The 11,379-nt window shown below is 36.6% G+C and overlaps 3 protein-coding genes across 3 annotated transcripts; all 3 read right to left on the bottom strand.

The window, feature by feature from the left end:
- Window positions 1–456: 456 nt before the first annotated feature.
- LOC115571463 (olfactory receptor 4D1-like) lies at window positions 457–1,389 on the bottom strand. The gene has a single exon (XM_030400896.1). It carries the CDS (start codon window positions 1,387–1,389, stop codon window positions 457–459), a length of 933 nt encoding a protein of 310 aa, XP_030256756.1.
- A 1,850-nt stretch (window positions 1,390–3,239) lies between these two features.
- Window positions 3,240–4,287, bottom strand: LOC115571455 (olfactory receptor 13G1-like). The gene has a single exon (XM_030400885.1). It carries the CDS (start codon window positions 4,203–4,205, stop codon window positions 3,240–3,242), a length of 966 nt encoding a protein of 321 aa, XP_030256745.1. The 5' UTR covers window positions 4,206–4,287.
- A 5,818-nt stretch (window positions 4,288–10,105) lies between these two features.
- LOC115571446 (olfactory receptor 13G1-like) lies at window positions 10,106–11,094 on the bottom strand. The gene has a single exon (XM_030400877.1). The coding sequence runs from the start codon at window positions 11,039–11,041 to the stop codon at window positions 10,106–10,108; it is 936 nt and encodes a 311-aa protein (XP_030256737.1). The 5' UTR covers window positions 11,042–11,094.
- Between the last annotated feature and the right edge of the window lie 285 nt (window positions 11,095–11,379).

Here is an 11,379-nt window from a genome sequence, read left to right as displayed (position 1 = left end):
ACTGACTCTGGATTGTCATTACAGTAAATGATTTAAAATCATGAAAATGCAAGTTATACCTTTCCAGTCCAAGGTGGACTTCTTCAAATGCCTTGAGCTTCAATCCAAAACCTGAAAATATTAATTTCATGGCAAAAAAAGGATGAAACTATCTCTTCTATTAAGGATGACATTTAGAATATTGATTAATTATGAATGATGATGACTAATCATTATCAATTTGAATCAACTCATCATTGCAGCTCTAATATGTTGAGATTTTTTGTATGCATCTGATGTGCGGATGAATATTCTGTCTGCAATAATGATATATCATTGACATCATTGACTCACAGTTTATTGACATAAAATTAAACAAACAGTTGTTTGTATAAATGTATGGATGAATTTTAGCATGATACCATAAAGGGCAGGTAACATTTTAAAGAATGTAAATTCACAGTTAAAAACAAGACACTAAGATATGCGATCTCTTTTGAGAATATTCCAAAAGCTTTGTCTAATTTCTTTTGTCCTTAAACTGTAGACAAAAGGATTCACTGAAGGTGGGCCGACGTAGGACCAGATTGTTAAGCCATGGAGTTGCTCAATGGTTAATGGCACACCCATTCTGCTTAAGACAATGCGCATAAAGATTGGAAGGAAAAAACACACTACCACGATCAAGTGACTCAAACAAGTGCTGCCCATCTTTCTTTTTTCTTGTGGTGTGGATAATTTTACAAAATATGCAATGAAAAAGTACGATAGAGCAATAAGAGAGAAAGTGAAAAATAAGAGAAAGAATATGACAGTTATTATATTAAAATAATAACCAAGGTCAGCACAAGTAGTTCTCAGTACAGCAGCGTAGTCGCAGAAACTGTATATCAGCTTTGTGTGGCAGTGAGAGAGAGGCAGCACAGTCGCAGGCATTACAGCCACAAAACAACAGGCAGCGATCCACAGCATTAGTACAAGTAGAATGATGCGCACATTTGTTAAATAACTGTTGTACTGAAAAGGACAGCTGACAGCAATCAAACGGTCAAATGCCATAACTGCTAAAGCAAACATCTCCATCGTGGCCACCAGATGCATAATATACATTCCAACTAGACATGGCGCGTAGGATATAGTATTAACACCAGCAAGTAGAGTCCCAATCATTGTGGGACTGACACTGGTGATGCACAGCATGTCAGCAATAGCAAGATTGCAAATCAGAAGAAACATAGGTTTGTGCAGTTTCTTGTCATAAACAATGACCACAATGTTTACCATATTGGCTAGAACAGCTACAATAAAAGTAATCAATATAGACACACCGACTACAAAAGGCCTTTGGGTTGTTTCAAAACCACCTAGAACAAATGCTGTGAGTTCGATTGAATCATTGAGTGAAGGCATAGTTAACAAAAGATCAAGTTGAGCAAAATGCAATTGATTAAAAAACTCTTTTCAAAGCAAGATCTTTCAACATATTGTAAATCATTACCAACCCTTTACAAAAATTCTTCAGCTCTATCAAACAACAACTAACAACAGTTTACCAGGCAGCTGGTCTGGATATCTGGTTTTAAGGTTTACTAGGACAGAAACTTTTCATTGGGCAGACCCATCATCCAATCACATCAGATATTAAGATCAGCTGATGATAGACAGATAGACGGACGCTTTATTGATCCAAAGGTAAATTTAGGCATTAAGAATCTTATATAGCACATACAGTACAAAAACAGCAACACACCCAATAATAAATTAAAATAAAACCAAGAATATAGGAAGAAAAACACAGAAGTGAAATTATTGTTGAGCCACCTGAGCTGTTATTGTAAATGTGCAAAGGAAGATAGTTGAGATTCAAGGTGAATAACAGTGCAGGTACTGCTTAATGAAGGTGATTAAAATGTAAAAACGGTGCTGGAATGAGTACCACTTTGGATGAGATCAATTAAATTCAAATATATGTATAAACAGATTCAAAAGCAGCTTGTGCAGAGGGCTAGCATCAGTAAATGACAGTCCAAGTTAGGTTGTTAAAGACAAAGAGCTGATCTGTTGTCCAGCAGACCTCTCCCAGGGGTGTCCTAAAAAGATGCAGTTGCAGAGAACCAGATCATTCACCACTCATCCTTCCCCCAGGATGAGGCCTCTTCTACCTGGATTCTCTGTAGGATGGGTGCAGGAAGGTGAAGGCAGGGAAGGCATACCAGAGGCACTGCGCATCTTCGTTTCAGGGGACATTGTCTAAAGCTGATATTATAGCCTTGAAAAGTGTTTAACTTTATATTTAAACATGAAGGTATGGTCATAAAAGTTCTCCATCAAAGCTTGTGCTTGTTGGTCATGTAAACAGGAATTCATTATGCATCACTGATATCTTTCTCTAAGTTGCAGAAGTTTCTAATTTTGTAGCCCTGATCAGAACCTGTCCCAGCATACCTAATCCTAACCCTAACCCACAGCTACATTCCACTTCATTCATATAAATGATCAAATTAGCATTTCCAGTTGACCTTAACTAAATCTTTGAGCTATTCCATTACCTGGAGGACGCCCATGGTGACACGGGAAACGTTAGCAAACTCGACAAAGAATATGTAAATTTACACAAAAAACTGAGCTAGAAGAAATACTAAAAATAATCAATAACTGGCAAATTGTAAACTGTTGGTGTGTGATCAATTTCAGTGTTCAACCAATATGCAATTTGCTTATGTTGAAGGGCTTTAACTAACAATTATTTTTTATCATTATTCAATGTTTTATTAGCAATAATACTGTCTCTGGATCATTATTAAAATAAATGATTTAAATTAATGAAAATGCAAGTTATACCTGCCCAGTCCAAGGTGGACTCTTCAAATGCCTTGAGCTTCAATCCAAAACCAAAATAATATACATTTTATGGTAAAGAAAACAATCAAATTATCTAATCATAATGACATATAGAATATTGATTAATTATAAATAATGAATGATGATAAATATATATGTATTATTATATAATGATATTTTAATCAACTCATCATTGCAACTCTGATAAGTAGAGATTTTTACGACATCTGATGTGCGGATGAAGATTCTGTCTGCAAAAATGATATATCACAGACATAATTGGCATACAGTTTAATGATGTGAAATTGAACAAACAGTTCTTTGTACAAATGTATGGATGAATTTTAACAAAATAATATAAAGAGCACAAAAGGAGGCAACATTTTAAAGAACGTAAATTCACAGTTCACAACAACATACTAAGATATGTCAACTCTTTTAAAAATATTCCAAACCCTTTGTCTAATTTCTTTTGTCCTTAAACTGTAGACGAAAGGATTCACTGAAGGTGGGCCGACGTAGGACCAGACTGACAAGCCATGGAGTTGCTCAACAGTTAATGGCACACCCATTCTGCTTAAGACAATGCGTATAAAGATTGGAAGGTAAAAACACACTACCACGATCAAGTGACTCAAACAAGTGCTGCCCATCTTTCTTTTTTCTTCTGATGAGGATAATTTCACAAAATATACAATAACAAAGTACGACAGAGCAATAAGAGAGAAAGTGAAAAATAAGAGAAAGAATGATATGACAGTTATTACATTGAAATAATAACCAAGGTCAGCACAAGTAGTTCTCAGTACAGCAGCATAGTCACAGAAACTATATATCAGCTTTGTGTGGCAGTGAGAGAGAGGCAGCACAGTCGCAGGCATAACAGCCACAAAACAACAGGCAGCGATCCACAGCATAAATACAAGTAGAATGATGCGCACATTTGTTAAATAACTGTTGTACTGAAAAGGACAGCTGACAGCAATCAAACGGTCAAATGCCATAACTGCTAAAGCAAACATCTCCATCGTGCCTCCCACATGGTGAGTGAACATTGCAATTATACATGGTGCATAGGATATAGTATTAACACCAGCAAGTAGAGTCCCAATTGTAGTTGGACTGATACTGGTGATGCACAGTATGTCAACAACAGCAAGGTTGCAAATCAGAAGAAACATGGGTTTGTGCAGTTTCTTGTCATAAACAATAACGACAATGTTTACCATATTGGCTAGAACAGCTACAATAAATGTAATCAATATAGTCACACCAACTACAAATTTCCTTTGGGTTGTTTCAAAACCTCCTAGAACAAATGCTGTGAGTTCGATTGAAGCGTTGAGTGAAGGCATACTTACAAAACATACATTTCTTGCATACATACAAAAGATCAAGTTGAGCAAAATGCAATTGATTAAAAAACTCTTTTCAAAACAAGATATTTCAACATATTGTAAATCATTACCAACCCTTTACAAAAATTCCTTAGCTCTATCAAACTGCTTTCACAATAACTAACAACAGTTTACCAGGCAGCTGGTCTGGATTTCTGGTTTTAAGGTTTACTAGGACAGAAACTTTTCATTGGGCGGACCCATCGTCCAATCACAACAGATACTGAGATCAGCTGATGATAGACAGACAGATAGACAGACGCTTTATTGATCCAAAGGTAAATTTAGGCATTAAGAATCTTATATAGTATGTGCAGTACAAAAACAGTAAGACACACAATAATTAATGAAAATAAAAAACAAGAATATAGGAAGAAAAACACAGAATTGAAATGATCGTTGAGCCACTAGGATCTGAGCTGTCTCTGTAATGTGCAAAGGGAGATAATTGAGATGTACGGTGAATAACAGTGCAGGTACTGCTTATTGAAGGTGATTAAAATGTACAAACAGTGCTAGTATGAGTACTACTTTGGATGAAATCAATTAAATTTAAATTGAAGATACATGTATAAACAGATTCAAAAGCAGCTTGTGCAGAGGGCTTACATCAGTAAATGACAGTCCAAGTTAGGTTTGTTACAGACAGAGAGCTGATCTGTTGTCCAGCAAACCTCTCCCAGGGTGTCCTCAAAAGATGCAGTTGCAGAGAACCAGATCATTCACAGGAAGATGAAGGCAGGGAGGGCATACCAGAAGCACTGCGGCCACTGATGCATCTTTGCTCCAGGCATGGTCATCAAAGCTTGTGCTTGTTGGTCATGTAACATGTCATGTTGCATCATTAATATTTTTTTCCAAGTTGCAGAAGTTTCTTATCTTGTAGCCCTGATCAGAACCTGTCCCAGCATGTCTAATCCTAACCCTAACCCACAGCTACATTCCACTTCATTCATATAAATGATCAAATTAGCATTTCCAGTTGACTTTAACTAAGTTTTTGAGCTATTCCATTACCTGGAGGACGCCCATGGTGACACGGTAGTAGTTAGCAAACTCTAAACAACACTGTGCTAAACAACACTAATACATATTAGGCCTACTGTGGATTATCATGGACTATTGTGGCAGGAGAATATTACTTTGAGTGGATTGTTGAAAACTGTACTGTACTGAGTTAGTGTTTATTTAAAAAAAGCATTTAACAACAAAGGACAACACATACATTGAAAGAAAATTATACAAAAACCCAAATATACTCTATTCCACCTCTCCAAGCTGCCATTAGTAAAGATTTTAAGCCTCTCCATTTCAAATGCTTGTTCTATTGTTTCATACCACAGATGCAATTCTGGCATTTGGGGTTGTTTCCATATCCTTGTCAGCTGTTTCAGTGCGTTTAGGTGCAACATATTAAAGACATTTCGCTCCTTTAATTTTGTCTCATGGTGCATGTTGATACAAATTTTCGAATATCAGGGATTCTTCCATGTCAAGAATCTCTTTAATGGCTTTGTCTACCTCTTCCCAGAAAGACTTTATTACCAGACATGTAAAACATACATGTGTATGATTTGCTTTACTTTCCCCACATCCTCTCCAACAACCAGTTCCAGTGCTATGTGGAGTAATGAAAAATCTCTGACTTATTTTCCAAGCAAACTCTTGCTAATGTTTCGACTGTGTGCTTTCAAAATTGTTCTTTTAAAGAGTCTCTCCAGGCCTCCCCTGAGATGTTTATGGATAACTAATTTTCCTATTTTTCTTTTATTTCACTTTCTACAGTTGTTAATTTTTGCAATATTTTGTAAAAACATGAAAGTTTCATCCTACTTTTATTTCTGTATTCTACCGAATGTTGTAATTCTTCATTTACATTTTTTTCTTCTTCTGGATTATTCTTAATGTAACTCCTTACCTGTAGATATTTAAAAAAAAATGTTTTTGCTATAGGCCGTATCTAGAAGCCATGGCTTCATATGTGTTTGTTATATTCTCAGTAAGAAATAGTGAAAACGAAAATAATCCCTTACCAGCCCAACATTGTAAAACATTATCACTTCCAGTTGGTATGAAGTCGGGGTCAAGCATCATTTCTCTGAGCTATACATTCTCACTATGTATTAGAAGTTTTTTGCAAAGTTGTCTCCAATTCCTTACCGTATTTCCTATACAGAATAGATGTAGCTGGTTTTTTTCTCTCTTTCCTTAAAAAGGCAATGTTCCAGTTGAACCTGTTGCTAACTCATTCTCTATGTTCATCCACTTTATCTATGTGTCGCCTATCATCCACTTCATTATTGGTACAATTTGTGTTGCATAATAATAATTTTGTATATCCGGGAGGCCTACATTCCTTCGTCTTTCGGTTGAGTTAGTAATTTAAACTTAACTCTGTTTTTTTTAGTTGCAGTGTGTAGTGTGAGTTAGTGTTGTAGAAAAAACTCTCAGAAGAATCACACGGAGACAAGGACTGCAGATAGTGGGTTTGTTTATTTCGGGACTGACCAAGCATTTTATACCTCAGATTCTGTTAATCTGTTTTAACAGTTGCGCAGTGATATTCTGGAAAAGCACCAAAATGTCACGGAGACATTGCAGAGATGCAGAGATGTGGTCTCCCTATATGGCTACGTGTGTGTGCTAATTCCGTACAGGGGCGTCGAACTGGGGGAAAAGGTGGGACTGATTACCCAGGGCACCAATGGGGGAGGGGGTCCTCGAAAGGCCTGAAATAAATATGTTGTTTTTATTTATTTTTTATTTTTTTATTACTAAGTAATTAGTGTCATAACTGAACTAAAACTGGCAGCATAAATCGGATGAGGGACTTTACTCAGTATAAAATAAAAATAGTGGAGGCTGTCTGAGGCCCCCTCTGACCCCTTACAATCCATAATGGTTCAGTCCATCCCCGCAGCTGCAGGTGCGGGAGGTAGGGGTGGGCGATACTGCAAATTTTGGTATTGTTTCAATACCAAGTAATTACAGGGCCAGTATTACCATACCAATACTGGTACTTTTTACTCGAAAATTCCTGATCATTGAATGATTTTGCACTTTTTCCTTTAATTAGCTGACCATGATTATGATAATAATAAAACACAGGACAAAGATTTTAGCCAAATAAGAAAATAATATTTAACATAATTAAATCTATAACCTATCTGCATGTAGCCTAAATAGGAATACTAATGTTTCTTCAACAGATAAACAATAGGGTTATTATATTCTGCCATATTCATACTTCAGAGTGAACCTGAGTGAGCGGAGTGAGAGAGGTGGAGAGGAGCACTGCGTATAAGGACTGAGAGAGATGCTGTGATCACACTGACTCTCTGAAGAAATACAAGTGATATGCTGAACTTATAGAAGAAAAACTACAACAAAAATATCGATCTCATTGCACGAGTATCAATCCGATACCAGTACTCACCTTGGTAGCTATACAATCAATATTTGGATCGATCCACCCACCCCTAGCACGAGGATGTGTCTCCAAACAGCTTAACAGCGGAATGGCTGCTGCTCATCAAGGCATGTCTTTCTCCAAGAAAGCAAAATCAGGGAGTTTTAAACGAAAGGAAAAGGCAGAAAGGGAAAGAAAGCAAGGGGAGAGAAGACAACTCCTCAAACATTTCTTACAAAATTAAGGTGAACACAGTTCACAGCGTACACAGTTTAAGAACAGTTAAAGCTAATGTCAGCAGTTGTAAAGATTGAATGCAGTCAGACTGCCATGAATCTAGCTCAGTTCCAGCAGCAGCAGGTTCCTCATCCTCATCCCATCCCTCATTAAGTGGTGACTGAAAGTTATTATTACAAGTAATCAATTCACATTGAGGTCGCGGAACTTGAAGTTAAAACAGTTAGCGATATTTAGCTCCTTTTTCCCAGTAAGCTATCATGACGTGTTTGGTATCAGTGGATTAATTTCAATTACAAGATTTCTATGATGTGTATGACTTTAAAAAATTCTTAAAAACTGAGCTTGTGACGGCCTTCAGAAGACGGTAATTTTCATGCCAGATGATCCACCATCATTTTCAGAGGGTTAAAAGTAGACCAAGAAAGCCAAGAACTGAGGTGGAGAATAATTCCAACTTTAACAACATGGTGAACAATGAGGCAGAGTATAATGACAATAAACATGTCGTTCTGTTTTTTCACATTTAAAGGGTTAAATTATGTTAGATAGATAGAACTACCATTAGGCTGCAGTTTAATTGTGTTACTTATGGAATCCCACCCCACTTTGAGAACCACTGGGTTAGAAAACAAGATGGTATTATTTTTAGCTTTGTCTTATACCTTGGAAATGATAAATACTTAAATTAAGCATGATACTTCATCCGAACAGATACGTCAAGTGCATCACCATCTGCAGCAGCAGCAGCTGTCTGTCAATTAAAATAGCCTATAATCCATATTTATTTCAGAATGATTTTCATGTATTAAAAACAGTTCTAATAAATAAAAAGAATAGTGCATGTGTATATATTATATAGTTCAAATTCAGCTTTCAGCATCACATTTTTTTGCCGGCCTATACAAGGGCCCAATTGGATTTCTTTTCACAGGGCCCAAAATCCTTGGTGGCGACCCCTGATTCAGTATGATATCATTCCTATTTCCTAATCTTGTGTTTATCTTGGATCCCTTAATGTTCTGTTTGTCCTAGTAACTTAAGATAGCACATTCATATTCAAAGGTCAATACTGGTCACATAGTCAGGACAGATTTATTAGAATATTTATTGGGACAATATAAGTTGAACAAATTTGCCTACATTCCTACAGTTTAGTTATGTTTTTGAGGGATTACTTTATTTTATTCGAAAGAATCATAATAACACAAACTAAAGTAAATTTAAGGTAAACTATACTATAAATAACCATTAGTTCTGGCCACAGAATATAGATTAAGACCTGCCCTGTGAAATATACACAAAAATCTTCAATATTGATAAATCTTCAATATCACATGATGCCCATCAGTCATTATCTTTGTTTAAAAATGCATGTTCTAAAGGGACACTGTACTCTATATTGCAATGTTTAATATAAAAACAGATTATGAATTTCTGCATTAGTGTAACATAACATAATATAACATAAATTATATAGTATGAAATTTTGCTTAGGATCTGTTTTGCTTGGTAACCTGAGGAGTTTTGTCTTTGCAGGAGCAGTTCTGAAATATTTTGGACCAGAAAGCAGCACGGCCGCCTTCAGCACCACCGGACCAGGATGTTTAAGAACACTGCATCAGTTTAATTTATTGACCTATAGAGGATCCCCATTGTTTACCTTGAACTATCCTTTTCTGTCAGTTCAACTTGCTTGGGTGGGTCAACTTAAGCTGTTTGATTTTAATTTGAGAGAAGTTTTCACGACTCTGGCCTGTTTTCCTCTTAAAATGTAATTGATTGTTGCATCTTTGTGGATCCCCTAAAAGGGTTAGGAATCTTTCCATCGTAGTTTGACAAAATAGGGGCCCCCGAACAGCATCTTGCACAGGGCCCCTAAAAAGACAGAAACGGCCCTGCCAGCATGCTTTGAGAAAGTGGTCCAGTATATCCTGGATAGGAGATAGACTGTCAAAGGGGTAACACAGCTACATTCCACTCCATTCATATTAATGATCAAATGAGCATTTCCAATTGACTGTAAGTAAGTCTTTGAATCATTCCATTACCTGGAGGACGCCCATGGTGACACGGAAAAATGCTAACTGGACAAAGAAAATGTAAATTTACACAAAAACTGAGGTAGAAGAAATTAAACAGTTGTTTGTACAAATGTACCATGAATGTGAACAAATAGCATAAATAGCACAAAAGGAGGCAACATTTTAAAGAATGTAAATTCAGAGTTAATGACATCATACTAAGATGTGTTAATTCTTTTGAAAATATTCCAAACCCTTTGTCTAATTTCTTTTGTCCTTAAACTGTAGACGAAAGGATTCACTGAAGGTGGGCCGAGGTGGGAAAAGATTGTTAAACCATGGAGTTGCTCAACAGTTAATGGCACACCCATTCTGCTCAAGACAATGCGCATAAAGATTGGAAGGTAAAAACACACTACCACGATCAAGTGACTTAAACAAGTGCTGCCCATTTTCCTTTTTTCTTCTGATGAGGATATTTTCACAAAATATATGATAAAAAAGTACGACAGAGCAATAAGAGAGAAAGTGAAAAATAAGAGAAAGAATGATATGACAGTTATTATATTGAAATGATAACCAAGGTCAGCACAAGTAGTTCTCAGTACGGCAGCATAGTCACAGAAACTGTATATCAGCTTTGTGTGGCAGTGAGGGAGAGGCAGCACAGTCGCAGGCATTACAGCCATAAAACAACAGGCAGCGATCCACAGCATTAATACAAGTAGAATGATGCGCACATTTGTTATATAACTGTTGTACTGAAAAGGACAGCTGACAGCAATCAAACGGTCAAATGCCATAACTGCTAAAGCAAACATCTCCATCGTGCCCCCCACATGCATCATAAACATTCCAACTACACATGGCGCATAAGATATAGTATTAACACCAGCAAGTAGTGTCCCAATCATAGTTGGACTGACACTGGTGATGCACAGTATGTCAACAACAGCAAGGTTGCAAATCAGAAGAAACATGGGTTTGTGCAGTTTCTTGTCATAAACAATGACGACAATGTTAACCATATTGGCTAGAACAGCTACAATAAATGTAATCAATATAGACACACCGACTACAAAAGGCCTTTGGGTTGTTTCAAAACCACCTAGAACAAATGCTGTGAGTTCGATTGAAGCATTGCGTGAAGGCATACTTAACAAAAGATCAAGATGAAGTGCAGGCAGTTGATGAAATAACTTTCAGAGCAAGATCTTTCAACATATTGTAAATAATTATCAACCCTTTACAAAAATCCCTGAGCTCTATCAAACTGCTTTCACAACAACTAACAACAGAGTTTACCAGACAACCGATCTGGATTTGTGGTCTTAAGGCTCACCTGGCCAGAAACTTTTCATTGGGCGGACCCATCGTCCAATCACAACAGATATTAAGATCAGCTGATGATAGACAGATGGACAGACGCTTTATTGATTCAAAGATAATTTTTGGTATAAAGAATCTTATATGGCACATACAGTACAAAAGC

The sequence above is a fragment of the Sparus aurata genome, chromosome 2 (genome assembly GCF_900880675.1).
Source record: "Sparus aurata chromosome 2, fSpaAur1.1, whole genome shotgun sequence".
Taxonomy (NCBI): domain Eukaryota; kingdom Metazoa; phylum Chordata; class Actinopteri; order Spariformes; family Sparidae; genus Sparus; species Sparus aurata.
The sequence above is the reverse complement of the archived record's forward strand: the minus strand, read 5'-3'. Positions and strand labels throughout refer to the sequence as shown.

Excerpts from the sequence above, each read along its gene's own strand:
- LOC115571463 (XM_030400896.1), bottom strand. The coding sequence starts at position 1,389 with ATGCCTTCACTCAATGATTCAATCGAACTCACAGCATTTGTTCTAGGT.
- LOC115571455 (XM_030400885.1), bottom strand. The coding sequence starts at position 4,205 with ATGTATGCAAGAAATGTATGTTTTGTAAGTATGCCTTCACTCAACGCT.
- LOC115571446 (XM_030400877.1), bottom strand. The coding sequence starts at position 11,041 with ATGCCTTCACGCAATGCTTCAATCGAACTCACAGCATTTGTTCTAGGT.